The sequence below is a fragment of the Sus scrofa genome, chromosome 7 (genome assembly GCF_000003025.6).
Source record: "Sus scrofa isolate TJ Tabasco breed Duroc chromosome 7, Sscrofa11.1, whole genome shotgun sequence".
NCBI classification, from domain to species: Eukaryota; Metazoa; Chordata; class Mammalia; order Artiodactyla; family Suidae; genus Sus; species Sus scrofa.
This window is the reverse complement of record NC_010449.5, coordinates 20,295,758-20,314,508: the sequence shown is the minus strand read 5'-3', so window position 1 is coordinate 20,314,508 and position 18,751 is coordinate 20,295,758. Positions and strand designations below refer to the sequence as shown.

General features: G+C 41.5%; 1 protein-coding gene across 6 annotated transcripts in view; it reads right to left on the bottom strand.

Annotated features, from left to right (window-relative positions):
* The window catches only part of CARMIL1 (capping protein regulator and myosin 1 linker 1), a 317,002-nt gene that overhangs the window by 38,923 nt on the left and 259,328 nt on the right, over positions 1–18,751 (bottom strand). The window contains exon 31 of one of the 6 annotated variants that reach the window (XM_021099790.1): positions 1,363–1,380. The exons of the other annotated variants lie outside the window; for them this stretch is intronic. Coding sequence (XP_020955449.1) covers positions 1,363–1,380 — 18 coding nt within the window. The remainder of the gene's footprint in view (positions 1–1,362; positions 1,381–18,751) is intronic. 6 annotated transcript variants of the gene reach the window in all.

Sequence of the window (18,751 nt, the reverse complement as noted above, 5' to 3'; positions counted from 1 at the left end):
TCAGGCCTAGACAAAATCACGTTGTCTTTAAAAGTGCATTTGATGAATAATAAATAATTTTCAATATTTATATCCTCAGGAAATCTGAAGAATAATGTGTAAAAAAAAAAACCACTTTAAAATATAACTTGAGAAGGAAAACTCTAAACATAGACTTATTCTGACACCAGAAACATTAATAAATCCCCACAATGGCAGGCAGACAGTGAATGGAGTACATGGCTCTATTGTCTAAGAATCCAGAAGCAGCACAATGTCTACACTGCCTGGAAATCTTACTCACTTTATTCGATTTTCATAATGGATTTAAAACTATTCTCCATTTAGCTCAATAGTGAGCTTTACCATAAGTTAAGGACTAATGTTAGAACCTTACAAACGACACGTTTTTCCTGTTAAATTGATTTTTTAATACAATTCTTAGATATACTATTTTTTTTAATGAGAGTTAAATTTCTGTCACCAGAAAACTTTTTTTTTTTTTTTTTTTTTTTTTTTTTTGGCTTTTGTCTTTTCTACTTTTTTAGGGCCGAACCCGTGGCATATGGAAGTTCCCAGGCTAGGGGTCTAATTGGAGCTACAGCTGCTGGCTACACCACAGCCACAGCGATGCCAGATCCAAGCTGCGTCTGCGACCTACACCACAGCTCACGGCAACACCAGATCCTGAACCCACTGAGCGAGGCCAGGGATCAAACCTGCAACTTCATGGTTCCTAGTCAGATTAGTTTCTGCTGTGCCATAACGGGAACTCCTGTCACCAGAAAAATTAGATGGAGTAGTTTCCTTATTCATTTTACCAAATTTGTGCAAAAAAAATTAATAAACAAGAATCTCAATCCAAGCACAAGAATCATCAATTACTTTTCTTTTATTCGAGGTTTAAAACAAACAAACAAACAAAAAAAAACAGTTGGAAGGCAGATTAGTAAAATTCTTCTAATACAAAAAAGGTATTATGACACCAATTGTACACAACTCTGGGAAACAAGTAATATGACAAGAATCAGAAATTTAAAACCCTGGAAGTTTAAGTAATCACGTCTTTGAAAAAAAAAGCAACCCACAAAGGGAATAAGAGCTTTTCTCGTCTTAAATGTTTATACCCTCTTCATCAACACTCTGCTTGCTTTCAGGCACATGGCTGGGAATATTTTAAATTCATCACCTATTTTGCTAGCTGAACCATCTTGTAAAATTCAATCTTGTCTCTAAATTGCTGCCTGTTTCATTCAGGATCCACAGATGGATGACGACATAAGAGTCTCCTAGGAGACCAGCCAAGCAGCACAGAAGCAAATAGAGCACAAGAATGTAAACTAGTACAGCCAGAATCTGCAGAGCCACCAAAAAAATACTTACACTTGTACAGCAGAGAGTCTCCATGCAGCAAAAAGAAAGGAAAAAAATATGAATGGAAGAGAGATAAAGCAACAGCATTACAAGGAGGGGAAAGGGAGAAACGCCAGACACAAATAAACAGAAAAGCTACACAAAAAGCCTTCATAGCAAAGGAATGAGGCAAGAACAAGGCCAAATTATTATTAGCTTGAGGCATCCAACCTAACTTTTTATAAGCAGAAGCACAATTACAGCTTGAAAATTGTAGAAACTCTTAGAGATATTACCTCTTTTGCTAAGTACGTGCAAAATGCCACCTACCAACCCCGTAAGGTATTAACCCCCGCTGGGGGGATGGGACCATCATCAGCTCCCAAAGCACATGGTGGACAGGACACTGGATGGACATTAGCAAACTCCATGCAGCTTTTGGTTCTTGGGCCACAAGGCTAGTCCCAGCAACCAAGTGGGGACAGTGTGTGTACAAGCATGTGTATTTTTTTTTTTTTTTTTTTTTTTTTGCTGGGGATCGAATTATAGCTGCAGCTCCCACTTACACCACAGCAACATGAGATCCAAGCCGTGTCTGGGACCTACACTGCAGCTCACGGCAATGCCTTATCTTTAACCTACTGGTTGAAGCCAGGGATTGAACCTGCAGCCTCATAGATACCAGTTGGGTTTGTAACCCACAAAGCCATGACGGGAACTCCCCAAGCATGTGTAAATGTCCCTTCTGGGGGTCATCTATGTCATTCTGTCCTTCCCACTGTGACACAGAAGTTTGAATTCTCTCCTCCTCAGTCATCAAAGAATTTCAGGCAAGGATTTGATGCCAGGATCCAGCACAGTTACCTACCTATAGTGTCATTCATGTTGATGGTACTTTACACCTTAGTAGGAATTTATGTCACCTTACATTTAACATTATATCTCACATTAAATGAATTTTACACCTCACTGGTCATCATTATTAACAGTTGTTAGGCCATCTTCTTCATATTCTCTGAAAATTTATAAAAGAATTTTTTGAAACATAGCAAAACTCAGAAAGTCCTGCTATAGAATGTAAGGCTTTGTGAAAGCAAAGTTATGAGGGTGGGAGACTCTTTGCCAACACCCCTGAAAACTCGCTCTGAGGAAGGCCCCTCCATCTACCTGCAGCTAGCTTCCTTTCCCTTCAAGTTCCTTATTTTCCATGGTGTCTTCTCCACATACGACAGGAGGAAAATAAGGGCTTCTCAGATTGTGAATGTAAACAGTGGGTGGTACGCAAGTAAGAGCCATCCCTATAACCACCACCACCACCATCACCAGCAGCACCATCCTCATCCTCAGTGTTATCTGCTTATCAGAAAGGCTTCCGACAGCAGAGTCCTGAAAAAGTCTCAATCCTCAGACTTTTTTTTTTTTTTTTTTTTTTTTGCTTTTTAGGGCCACACCTGCAGCATATGGAAGTTCCCAGGCTAGAGGCCGAATTGGAGCCACAGCAAAGAGGGATCCAAGCCACACCTGCAACCTACAATACAGCTCATGGCAATACCAGATCCCCGACCCACTGAATGAGGCCAGGGATCGAACCCGAATTCTCATGGATGCTAGTTGGATTCATTTCCGCTGCATCACAATAGGAACTCCTTGATCCTCAAGACTTCTAATTTCATATTTTATTAGGTAATTTTCTTCAAATATACATCATTTTAGGATATATGAGATTGAAAACAGCCTTGCCAAATGAAAGGAGAAAAGGTAAAAACTTATTTTCAAATATTCTTCAATTGCTCAAAATAAAGATTCTTGTCCTTGTCTTAACTATACCTTCCCTCAAAAGCTTCCTTAAAGGTGTGACTATAGGTACATACATAAGAGAATTACAGCTGATGGTTAAGCCCCACAGATAATTTTAGACTTTCTCCTTGTGAAAGGTTAATTCAACACAACAAGTACTCTGTCCCAATTATCCAACTAAAGATTAAGTGACGGTAAAGAACCTTTCTCTCAGTTCAACTCCCAAAATGACAGGCAAGCAAACAAACAAACAAACAAAAATGTTCCTGTGAAGAGGGAAACCATGGCAACAACTATTTCAAATTTTCAAAGAAATAAAGATTGAGAGTTCCCATTGTGGCTCATTGGTAATGAACTCAACTAGTATCCATGAGGACGCAGGTTCAATCCCTGGCCTTGCTCAGTGGGTTAAGGATTGGGCATTGCTATGAGCTGTGGTGTAGGTCGCACAGGCAGTTAGGATCTGATGTTGCTGTGGCTGTGGCATAGACCAGCAGCTACAGCTCCAATTTGACCCCTAGCCTGGGAACATCCATATGCCACAGGTGTGGCCCTAAAAAGATCATTAGTTCTCTACTCCTGCATGCTTTTGGGCACTCATTTACCTATACCTGCCCCACCGTGGCAAAGGAACGACTAGTGATATGAGAAGTCATCCTCCCCCAAGACTATGTCTCCTACTCAAGGGTCTGGCACCTAAGAAGTGAGCTCGAATCAGTTAAGGGGTTGTGGAACTTTTGGTCAATGTTTCCTCAAGTCAGACCTAGTTTTCCGGGTTGCAAAATAAACTGCCGTGAGGATTAAATAAGATAATGAATAGAAAGTGCTTAGCACGGAGCCTGGCACATAGTGCCAATCAATGACCCACATGCTTCCATAACCGACAGTGATTACATGCATTAGTGACAGCACTTGTCTTTCTTCTCTTCTCAAGGAGAAAAACTGAGAGGGGGTACTCATAAGTAGTAGACTTACAACGGTAAAAATCTGGGAACAATTCCAAATCCTGTTAAACAAGGGAATGGATAACTAAAATGATGGAACAGAAGGTAAAAGGGGAAAAAAAAAAGAGCTTTATATAAAGGAACACGAAAAGTCTCCAAAATATTGAGTTAAAAAAAAGTTTCAGAAAGTATGGTATGACGCCATTTATGTAAATTTAAGACATCTAAAACAACACTATATAGTGTTCATGAATACATTATGTCTGAAACATATGAAATAAACAGAAAGCATCCAAACTCGTGACAGTGGTGCCTCTGAGGAAAAGCGGGAGGAGAATGAGACTGTCAGTAGTGGTCAAATGAGGCTATAATTTTATCAATAATCATTACTTGAAATTTAGCAAATATTTATGGAGCACCTACTGGGCACTGGGCACTCTTGGAGAAGGTCTCTGAGTCTAGCAGCGTGTAAGTTAAGTCCCTGCAATCCTATAGTTCATATATATGCTGCTATCAAAAAACACATTGGCAGGAGTTCCCGTCATAGCGCAGTGGTCAATGAATCCACTAGGAACCATGGGATTGCAGATTCGATCCCTGGTCTCGCTCAGCGTTGCTGTGAGCTGTGGTGTAGGCTGCAGACGTGGCTCGGATCCCACATTGCTGTGGCTCTGGTGTAGGATGGCAGCTACAGCTCCGATTAGACCCCTAGCCTGGGAACCTCCACATGCTGTGGGATCAGCCCTAGAAAAGGCAAAAAGACAAAAAAAAAAAAAAAAAAAAAAGCTGGCGAAACAAGATGCTAAAGTTAATGGTTGTCTGTTCAAGTTGGTGGGAACACAGGTGTTTGACATTTTTTTGATGTGCTTTTTTGGTACCTTCTTAGGAACCATTCCAAAAGCTTATTTAGGAATCATTCAGGTCACTTGCTGCTTATTCATTATCTAGACCTACTCTGCAGACACCCTAATAGAAGCTCATCTGCAGGACCACATATCACCACCACTGTGGCCCCCTCCTGATGGGGAATGACCAGGGGACCAATTTGACCATCATAATTTGCAGGTGGAAACCGACCTAAGATAAGATATGTGAAGAAATTCTGAAGATTCTTAAAACAACTCAGGGTTGTTTTATATGTACAAGTGTCTTCTAAGTGTTATTACTGCAATGAAATATTCAAGAATAGCTGCCATCTTACTAACTGGCACATGAAAAAATGTTCAACATCACTAATTATTAGAGAAATGCAAATCCAAAGCACAATGAGGTATATCACCTCACACCAGTCAGAATGGTCATCGACAAAAAGTCTACGAATAGAAAATGTTGGAGAGGATGTGGAGAAGAGGAAACCAACATTGTAAACTGGTGCAGCCACTATGGAAAACAGTCTGGAGGTTCCTCAAAAAACTAAAAATGGAACTACCATATGATTGAGCAATTCCACTCCTGCATAAATACTCAGAAGAAAATGAAACACTAATTCAAAAGGGCATATGCACCCCAAAGTACCACAGCAGCGTTATTTACAACAGCCAAGACATGGAAGCAATCCAAGTGCCCATCAACAGATGACTGGATTAAGAAGACATGATGTGTACGTACACAATGGAATATTACTCGGCCATCAAAAATAATGAAATCTTGTCATTTGCAGCAGTATGAATGGACCTAGAGAACAGTACATTTAAGGAAATAAGTCAGAAGAAAGAGACAAATACCATGACATCACTTAAGATGTAGAATCTAAAAAATAATGCGAGTGAATGTATATTCAAACTAAACCTCACAGACATAGAAAACAAACTTGTGGTTACTAACGGGGAGAGGGAAGGGACAAATTAGGAGTAAGGGAGGGATTAACAGACACCAATTACTATATATGAAATAGATACACAACAAGGATTTACTGTATAGCACAAGAATTATACCCATTACCTTGTAATGACCTACAGTGGAGTATAATCTTCAAAAATACTGAATCACTACGCTGTACATCTGAAATTAACACAATACTGCAAATCAACTATACTTCAATTAAATAATACTACATTAAAAATTAATAACGGTGATAATAATAATGATGATGATGAAAGGCTGCCATCTCAACATTCAGGAGCCCAAGACGTCAAAACAAAAACTCACTACTGCATTTACCTCTTCATTTTCTTTACCATAGAAATGCACACGTGAGGGAATTAAAAAACTCAGTATCAATCCGGATGGGATTCACTCACAAAACCATGTAAATATTTTGCCAGCCACTGTAGCAATTCATTTCAGGAGCACAGATGTGATGTTCAAGAACTGGCCCGGAGAAGGTGAGGAAGAAAACCATTTCGGCAGAAGAAATAAAGAAAGTCAGGAGTTTACCATTTAAGCACAGCACTTTAGGCAAATCTGCCCAAAGACTGCAGAGGTACCTCTTGACTCCCACCTTATCAGCCCTCCCTCAGCTTCCAGGGGCAGAAAAAGCATCACGCCTACAAGCATTTCAACTATAGGTAGCCTCCTAGTCGTGTATATTTACTTTTAAAACTGCAGCACAGTGGGGTAAAGATCCCAGGTTGCTTCAGCTGTGGTGTGGGTCACAGCTGCAACTCAGACTCAACCCCTGGCTCAGGAACTTCCATATACCACAGGTGCTGCCAAAAAAAGCCGCTTAGGCAGAGATTAAACTCTTTTTACAAGTGATGGCCAAAAACATTTATTATGGGATCCTTTATCACCCCCCAAAACGTGATTTCTTTCATTTTTTTCTTTTACATATATGGCAGAATCCTTTCTGAAACATGTTCAGCAGTGTCTCAAAAATACAGAAGACGGAAATGCAACTAACTTGGCTGAAACAGGAGACTGCCTAGAGATTGACTCAGAGGATCTCCTTTCAGTGTCCCCCTCCACCCTCGTGTCCCCACGTGCCCTTGGGGGAAACAAAGTGAACATCTTTGGGTGTAAAGGATAAGCCAGGGTTCTGTCCTATGCACCTCTAAACCCCCAGAGTCCAGAGAGAGCCTGGCATGGAGTGAGCATTCGGTAACTATGTGGTGAACGAATGAGTGAACTGCTTTTACCCAGTGCTCCCCGCTCACCTGGATTTTAAACACTTGTTTAAAATAGAAAAATCTGTCTACTACAACCACCACTTCCATAAAGAGAAATTAGGCACAAAGATAAAATAGAAGGGCACAGTCTATTATAAAGAAACAGACCTTTACCTTAGAAACATTTTTGTTCATGAAACATTTTCTCTGTTGTTCTTTTTTTTCCCATTTCATGTTAGACTGATAAAAAACTTCCTCATGGATCCTAGTGGTTCATAGACTTCTTTAATCAAGAAACTTCAAATACATATACTTATTCTTTGCCCCTCAACTATTTGTTCAAACTCAACACACACAAAAAAATGAGGTAATAAATTTAAGTATACTCTTCACATAGATTCCCTAATTATTAACTTTTTTTTTTTTTTTTTTTTTTTTGTCTTTTTAGAGTCACTCACACCTGCAGCACAGGGAGGTTCCCATGCCAGGGGTTGAATCAGAGCTACAGCTGCCAGCCTATGCAACAGCCACACGGGATCCAAGCTGCGTCTACGACCTACACCATAGCTCACCGCAAACCTGGATCCTTAACCCATTGAGCGAGGCCAGGGATCGAACCTTCGTCCTCATGGATGCTAGTAAGATTCATTTCCACTGAGCCATGACGGGAACTCCAGCCTAATTACCAACATTTTGTCACATTATTTCCTCCATTTTCTCTATCACACACATACACATGCAAGTTTTTGGTTGAACCATTTAAAAGTCGCTGACACTTTGCTATTTCCCCTTTGAATACTTGCACACAAATATTCTAAGAATTATATTCTTCTACATAACCATACATAACCATCACACCTAACAAAACAGCAATTACATGATATCTATGTACATACTACAGTCCACTTTAAAGTTTCCCCAAATGTCAATGAAACACTTTAGAACATGCCCCTGGTCCCTTTCTGGATGCAGGATCTCATGGAGAATTCACCCATGGCAGATGCTTATGTCTCTCTCACCTCTTTGATCCAGCATACCTTCCCCTTCCCCCGACCCTGCCTTCCTTGTTTATGATACTGACTTTAAGAATTCAGGCCAGCTGTTTCACAGACTGTTCCACCTTCTATATTTGTCTGATTGTCCCCCTTGTTAGAGTCGGGGGAGCATTTTTAGGAGGAATGCCAAACGGGTGATGGTGTGAATTAACAACCAAAGCACAACAGGCGGCACGTGCATCAGGTTGTTCAAACCTGGGTACTAAATGTGACTGCTTCATTAGGGCAAGAACCTCCCCACTGCTCCGTTGTAAAGGTACCTTGTATCTTCATAATTAATAACTCTGTGAGGTGATATTTTCAATTCATGAGGATGAGCCCATTTTTAAACAACCCTGATCATCCTTGTCTGAATGAATGAATGTAAAGGGAGCTACGAAACTGTCACTCTCTACTTCTATCATTATGCCCACATTTACAGGTGTGTTTGCTCTGTAAAGAGCAAATTTCCCTTTTTTAAAATCCTCTGTACCCTCCCCTCTCTTGTATTCTCTTAGTATTACTCTGGACTTATAGATTTTTTGGGGGGTGGGGGGGCGCAGTCAGGTGAGTGGGGGAATGAAAGGAACAAGTCTTTTTTTTTTTTTTTTTTTTTTTTGTCTTTTTAGGCCCAGTACCTGCAGCATACGGAGGTTCCCAGGCTAAGGGTCTAATTGGAGCTGTAGCTGCCAGCCAATGCCAGAGCCACAGCAATGTGGGATCTGAGTCGTGTCTGTGACCTACACCACAGCTCACAGCAACGCCTGGATCCTTAACCCACTGAGCAAGGCCAGAACCTGCCACCTCACGGTTCCTAGTTGGATTCATTAACCACTGAGCCACGAACTCCTGGACTTGCAGATTTTTAAAATTAATTCAATGTATCCTCAACTACTACTCTCATAACTTTTTGTTGCACAGAGTATCCCAGTGGAAGCCATTTCAATCTGGATTTTGTATCCTTTGCAATGATCCCATTAGACCTACAGTCAATCCTTGCTTTTTGATGTGAGATATCCCAATTACACCTCATACTTCCCTATGCACTTTTGTTTTGTTTTTGTTTTTTTGCTTTTTAGGGCCATATCTGCGGCATATGGAAGTTCCAAGGCTAGGGGTCAAATGAGAGTTGTAACTGCTGGCCTACACCACAGCCACAGCAACAATGAATCCAAAGTGCATTTGTGACCACACCACAGCTCACGGCAACACTAGATCCTTAACCCAGTGAGCAAGGCCAGGGATCAAACCTATGTCCTCATGGATGCTAGTCAGATTGTTCACTGCTGAGCCACGACGGGGACTCCTCCCTGTACACTTTTAAAAGGGATATGGGTAATTCCTTTTTAATGAACTAGATTATAATAATTAAATATTTCCTGCTAGACTGTCATCTGAGTTGATGCTCAAAGGTAACCAAAACTCAGTCATTACAAACTGACTTATATCCCCAAATACCTAACCAAACAGTATTATCACATTTGGACTTGAAAAAGTAAATTTTATGCATTTCCATTTGTTAAAGTTTAAGGTGGTATAAATCTTACTGAGAAAATGAGACACCTAGTCCTTACTATGATGACTGCTGGAGAGCAACAATCTTTAATGTCTAGGACGAGTAGGTATATGGAAGCTGTGACTCCAAGAGAGCCGCAATAAATCAGCGGTCACAAGGAAGAATGATGTGTAGAGATTTAGTGAGGTGCCACGCTTCCTACTGAACGCAAGATTAAATCCAGCTATTCACATCACCCTCATTAACTTTTATATCCAGAATCTCATTTCATATAAAAGTTAAAATGGCATCATGATGTTAAAACAAAAACACTCAGGAAGCTGTGCTGCTGAGAACCTATGGGAAAGATCACAGAAGAACCCTATTGTTAAATGAATATGGTTTGTGTCCTCATTTGTCAGATCTGTACAACTTTTGATACAAGGAAATTAAATGTTTTCAAGTTTTCTGTAGGAAACAGCTCACTTTTTATTCATTTTAACTAATCTGGCAACTGATGGGAAAGTGCAATTTCACACTGAATGTTTAAAAGGGGGATGTAATTTAATACATTTTCCTTAAGAGTAGTCCAAGGAATGAAACTACTTGGTACCTATTTCAAGTAAATATCTTACCTTGAGAGCATATGTGAGTGCTGATGGGCACAGAAGCGTGATGGTTATTAACACCACCATCTGGTATATGCCCCTTGTAGCATTATAATAAAAAAGTAGGAAAATGTCTAAAGTACTTAATTGCACTGTTAAGCACAATGGGTTTTTTTTTGTGGGGTTTCTTATTTGTCTCTTGTCTTTTATTTTAGGGCCACACCCGCAGCAAATAGAGGTTCCCAGGGTCTAATCAGAGCTGTAGCCCACGCCAGAGCCACAGCAACGTGGGATCCGAGCCATGTCTGCGACCTACACCATAGCTTCCAGCAATCTCGGATCCTTAACCCACTGAGCAAGGCCAGGGATCAAATCCGAAACCCCATGGTTCCTAGTCGGATTCATGTCTGCTGCACAGAAATAAAAAGCTGAATAACATTTAAAAATGATTTTTATCGTAAAAAAAATAAATAAACTATGGAGAAAAAGCCCACAGAGTATTATACTTGAAAGAGCTATTTTAAGTTTAGATTTTTGGAAGATATATGTTATAATGGAAGGCAAGAATGAGGACAATAGGAGACAACTTAAATACTCTCCTGCTTCAGAATGGATATTATGGCTCAGTGACATCAACATGAATAAAAATATGTCTAAAATGCTTAATGTAACACATTTGTACATAGAACATGAGTGCCATGCAATGACAAAAATAGTTAACACCAATTTCAACACCTTAAATTCTACAATTTGCTTCACTGCTTTTAAAAGCTTGAGTCAGGTAAACTCCGGTGGTGCCAAGTAAAAGGAATGGATGGTGGTTTTAGTGTCTGGTGGTGACTTAGAATTCTGGCTGGATGGAATTCCCATTTCGGCTCAGTGGTAACAAACCTGACTACTATCCATAAGGATGCAGGTTTGATCCCTGGCCTTGCTCAGTGGATTAAGGATCTGACATTGCCATGAGCTGTGGTGTAAGTCGCAGATGAGGCTCAGATCTGGCTGGAGGGCTATAATGATCAATCAATCAGTAATCAAGAGGTCTGGTTCTCACTGGATCTCATGGCTCTCCAAGCTTTTCTACGACTGAGTCTTAAAACTCCTTATCCTGTATCTTCAACATCAAATAGAATTTCAGGTAAAGATGGTTTATATTCAAGCTCTGAAAAATCTGTTCTGGCTTGGAAACCAAGATCTTTGCCATGTTCAGTTTAACTGCTTTTGATTAACATCCTTTCTGAATGGATTCTAAAACGAACTCTCTAAATTACAGATCCATTATTCTGCTAGTTATTTGCTTGCAAACTTTAGATCATTATTCTTACATTCTGTTTCGGCTACGATGAAATCTGCCAAAAACAATGCAGTACTGCTTGCCACATTTCTCACTGGCTTTGATTTCATTTTCCAAAGTCCTGAATTAATATTAACAAGCCCCATCTTGTCAATGAATGTCTTTCATTGACATTTTCTAACATTTAAGGCTTCAACATCAAATAACAGAATACAGATGGTCAATCCAGTCAGGTTCCTGGGGAGCAGAGGCCACATAGTTCACAACCAAAAGGACTTCAGAGGCGTTGGTATGGCCACGATGATGGAAGATGCTCTGAAATCTTTTGGAGGAAAGGCCATTTTGTCATGCCGAACTGGGTCTGGCATTTAGAGATTTCAACTAGGTCCAGCTGACCCTTGAGCAATACAGGCTTGAACTTGTGCAAGTCCATTTATATGTGGATTTCTTTCAATATATACTACAGCACTACTAGGTCCAAGGCTGGTTCAATTCACAGATGCGGAAGAGCAGACATGGAGAGCCAGCTGTAAAGTTAAAGGATGATTTTCAAGTGTGCAGAGGTATTGGTGCCCCTAACCCCTGTGCTGTTCAAAGGTCAACAGGTCAAAGGTTGAAGAGGAATGAAAGCTGCTCCCAGAGAATCCCTGGCTTGGCTTGCAGGTTCCCACCCACCGCTCAGCTCTGGTTGGGTGGTCTTCTGTCTAGGCAAGAGAAATGACCACATCTCTCAATTTTGATAATCAAAGTTAGGACTGCAAGTTTTAGACCTAACTGATCTATTTCCCAAGTTAAGGCTCCACCTTATCCAGCTAGCAGAACAGAGCACCATGGAGTCACATGACCTTGAACTTTGCTGTATTATAATTCCCTCAGTTTTTTTCTCTTAACTCTGTTCACCTTACTTTAGCTTTCAATTTCTAGTGTAGTTATTAAATGTGCCACCTGAAATAGTTTCTCAAAGAAGGCAAAACAAATAATGCCAATAAATAAGGTTATATAATCTAAACTACAATAAAGAAATGCAGCTGTATCTGGAACATGGAAGGAATTTTTTGTCTCATTTCCAAGTGTGGTTTTCAACATGAAGTCAGTGACTTTCTTCAGCACACACATCAAAGGCCAAAGCTAAAAACATACACTTTAGATTTTGATTCTGTAAGAAATAGGCTTGTGATAGAGGTTTCGCCTCAGTCCTGAGAGGCAGGAAATCCTTACATATCAAATTCCACAGTGACAGTGATTTCCTCTGAGGTACATTTAGGGAAACTGAGAAGTTGGACAGGCCAACTTTCCTCTCTGAATTTCCATACTCGAGCTGAAGAATGGAGATTAACTCATCCCAACCCCAGTCAGTGTTTCTAAACTGGTATAGTTAAGAGATTCAGATTGAATCACTGAGGGTATCTAGTCCAGCCTACTTCTACTTAGTCAAAAGCATCAAGCCAAGTTCTATGCTACTTTCCTTTCCTCATTCATTTATATTTTAGGCCATTTTTTTTTTTCTGTTTTTCCCAAATTTCAGCCCAAGATATTCCACCCCACTCATTCCCTCCTCAGTAAGCCTTTATTTGCAGGAGACAATTGACTAGCCTTCAAGTTCTCTTAGGCAACAAGGAAAACTGTCTAATTGAAAGTCAAGAACAAGTAGCATGGCCTGATTAAGAAGGACTGAACTGAGGATGACATGTGTTCTCTGGATGCAGCTCAAAGAGGCAGAGAACTCTGTATTCTGGGTCTTTTTGCTGCTTGTTCCCATCAGTTTAGACACCTACATACAACTTGAGGCATCGCTTCCCCCATAATTTAAAGAAATGTGGATTTGCTACCACAGGTTAGAATCTCCCCCCACCCCGAGAGGAAGAATAAAACTCTAGAAGGACTAGCCTGCAGTCAAGGAGACACCACCCACCAATCTCTCCGTGCAAGCCCTCTGTGAAAAGGCTCTCCCCCAACCCAAACTTTCCTGGACCTTACCTCCCCGTGACCTGGTCCAGCCTGAAGGACAGGGATTCAGATGAGAGAGTACAGGCTTGGCAATGGGTTCATTTGGAGTTGAGCCCTCCACTCTGGCTACCCCTTAACCAGCAGTGTGATATGAGGCAAGCATATCAACATCTCTGAACTCGGAGATTCTCATGCCCAAAATGAAAAGCACAGGGCACAGCGCATGTCACACAGTGGGTGGGCGGTTTCCTCCTTTTGTCCTATACAACTTGCCCAGAGCTGGGATCACTGAGGATATAACCTATAATATTCTCATTAATAGAACCCTGGAGGTTTGAAGATAGTCATTTCATTCAAAGAATCATTTTCTAGAGTGCCCAAAGAAATGTTACTGACATTTATTGCTGGCATTAGCTATACGGAATTCAAAGAGACAGAACACCCGTATGCTCGAGAAGCCCTGATTCTAGTAGCAAAGTCGAGCCAAGCAAGGAACTGTAATGCAGAAGTTCCCATTGTGGCTCAGCAGGTTAAGACCCCAACTAGTATCCATGAGGATACGGGTTCGATCCCTGGCCTTGCTCAGTGGATTAAGGATCTGGCATTGCCATGAGCTGTGGTGTAAGCCTGCAGTTGCAATTCCGATTTGATCCACAGCCTAGGAACTTCCATATGCCACAGGTGTGGCAAAAGAAGGAAGGAAGGAAGGAAGGAAGGAAGGAAGAAAGGAAGAAAGAAAGGATGAAAGAAAGAAATGAAGTAACTGTAATGCAAAGCCAAGACATTGAACAAAATTTACTGAGCAATTGCTATGTGGCGGGCCCTGGGTACTAGATACTAGGGCTGACTCACCAGTTCAGCCTGGCTACTGAAGCCTGGGGACCGCCTCCGCAGTTCCCTATTAGACATCTCAGCTAGGGCCTTGCAAGCACCTCATCCTTAACATGTTCAAAATGGAAAGCACTAATGTCTCTATCAAAACCTGTCCCTTTTTCCAAATTCGTCACTTTGAGTCCTTGTTACCTTAAAAATACACAATAAACAAGCAAACCCTTAGTGAGATCTACATGGCTCTTTGTGATACGGCCTCTACCCTCCTCATCCCTCCTCTCTCCTATTCTTTATTCCTATCATACCACCATCATCATAGTTTCTCAAATCGTGATGCTCTCTCCTCACTCTAAGCCTCTATATGTGCTGTTCTCTCTGCTAAGGTTACTTACTCATTTTCATCCCAGCTAACTTCTCCTTCAAATGCCATCTCCCATTGCACCTAGTCACTAGGGGCCTATTATGTGCCAAGCATGATGCTTAGAACCCTCCTCCAGAAAGCCTTCCTTGACAATGCCCCTCCCCCAGGCTGGGCTGGGCACCCCTCCTCTGTGCTTCCATAGCAACCTGCACATTTCAGAGCCCTTTCCAATCATACTTCATACTTCACTGAATTAATGGATAACCTACTCAATCCAAAAGTGAACTAAGGCTCATACAAATTTTTTTTCTTTCCCATTTTACAGCCTATGGAAGGTCCCTGGCCAGGGGTGGAATCAGAGCTGCAGCTATAGGCCTAGGCCACAGCCTCACATCTGTGACCTATACCATGGCTTGCAGTAACACCAGATCCTTAACCCACTAAGCAAGGCCAGGGATCGAACCCGCATCCTCACAGACACCATGTCGGTTCTTAACCCACTGAGCCACAACAGAAACTCCTTTTTTTTTTTTTTTTTGCGTGAGGTACAATAAAGAAGGGGGAAAATGAAGCCAGAATTTGTCCTTTTAGGGCAGCACCCTTGACATATGTAAGTTCCCAGGCTAGGGGTCGAATAGGAGCTGTAGCTGCTGGCCTATGCCACAGCCACAGCAATGCAGGATCCGAGCTACAACTGTGACCTACACACCATAGCTCATGGCAATGCCAGATCCTTAAACCCTGAGCAAGGCCAGGGATCAAACCCCTGTCCTCATGGATACTAGTCAGGATCATTAAGCACTGAGTCATGACGGGAACTCCTATACTTTTGTTTTCGGATGAGGTTTTTTTATTTCTGGATAAAGCCATGACATGAATTTCATTAATCACCAGTGAGTTGTCACAAGAGGGGTGAAAACTTATTCTGTATTAATTCAAGCCTTTCTGGATGACCTCATTTCAGTGGCAGACTTCAACATCCAAGCAAATCCACATGTGGGATTCACACAGGTGGCACTTCTATGACCTACCAGAACTAGTGTGCCACTGGCACCCTCAGCACAGGCAACCTGGTGAGTGACACACTAGTTCACTTGCCTTCCATTTCTAGCAAGAAGCCCAGAATACCTGGCTCAAGAAGGATCAACAATAAGCAATTGCTGAGCGAAGCAATGGCCTTCTCATCTGCATTTCTGGCTCAAGGAGTCTTCTGGTAGCTCATCGCAACCTAAGACGACCTGATCTGCGAGAAGTCCTCCTGGGCTTTGTAGCAGCCACCTTCTCCCAGCCTTTTCTAACCCCTGTGCCTTGGTGGTAAGAAAGTCTTCTTTAAGGACTTCTTCGGACAGATTATATCTACATCACAGAGACAATAAGTACCTTCTTAGTATCCAAAAATACCATTTTCTCCAATGTGAATATTGTTTATTTCAAAGATTAAAGGGAGGATTTCCCATTGTGGCTCAGTGGGTTAAGAATGCAAAGAGTATCCATAAGGATGTTGGTTTCAATCCCTGCCTCACTCAGTGGTTTAAGGATCCAGCATTGCCAAGTCACAGATGCGGCTAGCATCTCACGTGGCTATGGTGGAGGCTGGCAATTGCAGCTCCAATTCCACCCCTAGCCCAGGAATTTCCACATGCCACAGGTGCGGCCCTAAAAAGAAAAGAAGAGGGAAAAAAAAGAAAAACGAAAACAAGAATTAAAGAGAACATTTCATCCTACAGGGATTTGGTCTTTGAGGTCACCTAGGAAGGAAACAGTGATAATTTGGAGCTTGCTGACATAAAAGGAAGGTTTTTGAAGCAAATGTCATCGTGGTACCTTGAAAACATGAGGTTTCTAGGGCTGAAAAGTGAGACTTATGTTAAAGAAGTTACATTATTTACTATTGGCTTTACAATACTATCCCCAGGAATTACTAAATCTTTAGTTGCTTATGAAGGACCTAACTAGTTTGATTTTTATTTAAATTTTTTTCCTGTGTCCTGTTTCCCATGTCATCTACCAACAACACACAAACAGGTAAACGATGAAATGGTTTCTGCTTTATGAAGTCCACAGGCCATTAGGGTTCTATGTTTACTTTAATTCACGAGGAAAGACAACGTTACCTTTTATAACTATTATTGTAAGTATGTCAGGTAAAGCTCAGAAGAATCATTGCTTCTAATCTGCAAGTCAGATGCCCAATTTGGATGCTGTTTAGGAATGAATTGACTAGTCACCAGTGATTAATGTTCTAAGTCATTTTATGAAGGGGATTTACTAAGCCCTCCCCAGATTCTTCCTTGGTTCATACTGGGAGCCTGGGGACTGCTCTGTCACCTGTGGGGGAAAGGCAGAGAGCGCTTATCCTTCCAGAAATGACTTTAAAAGGGAGTGGGAGGAACAGGGGTCTCCTGGGGGACTTATGAGAGAGGTCAAGGCTGTGTCACACACTTTATTTTCATCATCATAAGACAGATGTCTAGGGAGCTCCCTGGAATAGGGCCTCTGTGAATGTGTTCATGCCAGTTAAAAATTAGGAGACAGGGAGTTCCCGTCGTGGCGCAGTGGTTAACGAATCCGACTAGGAACCATGAGGTTGCGGGTTCGGTCCCTGCCCTCGCTCAGTGGGTTAACAATCCGGCATTGCCGTGAGCTGTGGTGTAGGTTGCAGACACGGCTCGGATCCCGAGTTGCTGTGGCTCTGGCGTGGGCCGGTGGCTACAGCTCCGATTCCACCCCTAGCCTGGGAACCTCCATATGCCGAGGGAGCGGCCCAAGAAATAGCAGCAACAACAACAACAACAACAAAAAGACAAAAAGACAAAAAAAAAAAAAAAAAAAAAAAACAACAACAACAACAACAACAACAAAAAGACAAAAAGACAAAAAAAAAAAAAAAATTAGGAGACAAACTCTCAGTCCTGAAAGAATGAGATCTGGAATGTGCTTCTGGCATTTCCACTTGGGACTGTCCAAAAACTTCCTAGCAGCCTTTAGGAACATACATTCTATTTTATTTCTTTTTTTAGGGCCGCATATATGGCATATGGTAGGGGCCGAATCGGAGCCACACAGTTGCCAGTCCACACCACAGCCACAGCAATGCGGGACTGGGATCCGAGCAGTGTCTTTGACCTACACCACAGTTCACGGCAATGCTGGATCCTTAACCCACTGAGGGAGCCTAGGATTGAACCCGCATCCTCATGGACACCAGTCAGGTTTGTTTCCACTGCGCCACAACAGGAACTCCAGGAACATACATTTTATGTGAACTATAGCTCTGAAATTTAGAATTTGGAAATTAAGAGGTTTTCATACATTGCTTTCTCCTGGTTAAAAAGTTAAATCTTGGAGTTCCCATCGTGGCACAGCGGAAACGAATCCGACTAGGAACCATGAGGTTGCAGGTTTGATCCCTGGTCTTGTTCAATGGGTTAAGCATCCAGCGTTGCCATGAGCTGTGGTGTAGATTATGCAGTTTGGATCTGGCGTTGCTGTGGCTGTGGCGTAGGCTGGTGGCTGCAGCTCCAATTAGACCCCTAGGCCAGGGAACCTCCATGTGCTGTGGGTGCGGCCCTAAAAAGACCAAAAAAAAAAAAAAAAGAAAGAGTTAAATCTCCGTTCTCCAAAATGACATCAATATGAAAATGATGTTGCAGTATAAAATTGTAAAAGAACACTAACAATTCGGACTTGAATGACCTTCTGCACAAGTTAATGTCAGTGCAATTATTTTTAAATGAGATACTGACTTAATAGTCTGTGCTTGGCAACACTGTTAATAGATTAGTTCAATTAATAACGGCTGGTACAAGAAAACGAGATGATGAAAAAGAAATAGTACTTTGGCCAAGACAAATGGATCTTCACTGAATTTTAATCTATGTGAAAAAGCTTAAAAATTATATATGGAAATTTGAGACTGAATTTGCTAGGAGAAAATAATAATTATGTTGAGAAAGGAGTCACAAGATGTATTCTGGGGAGTTCCTGCCATGACTCAGTGGGTTAAGAACCCGACTAGTAGTATCCAGGAGCATGGCCCCCCTCGGTGGGTTAAGGATCTG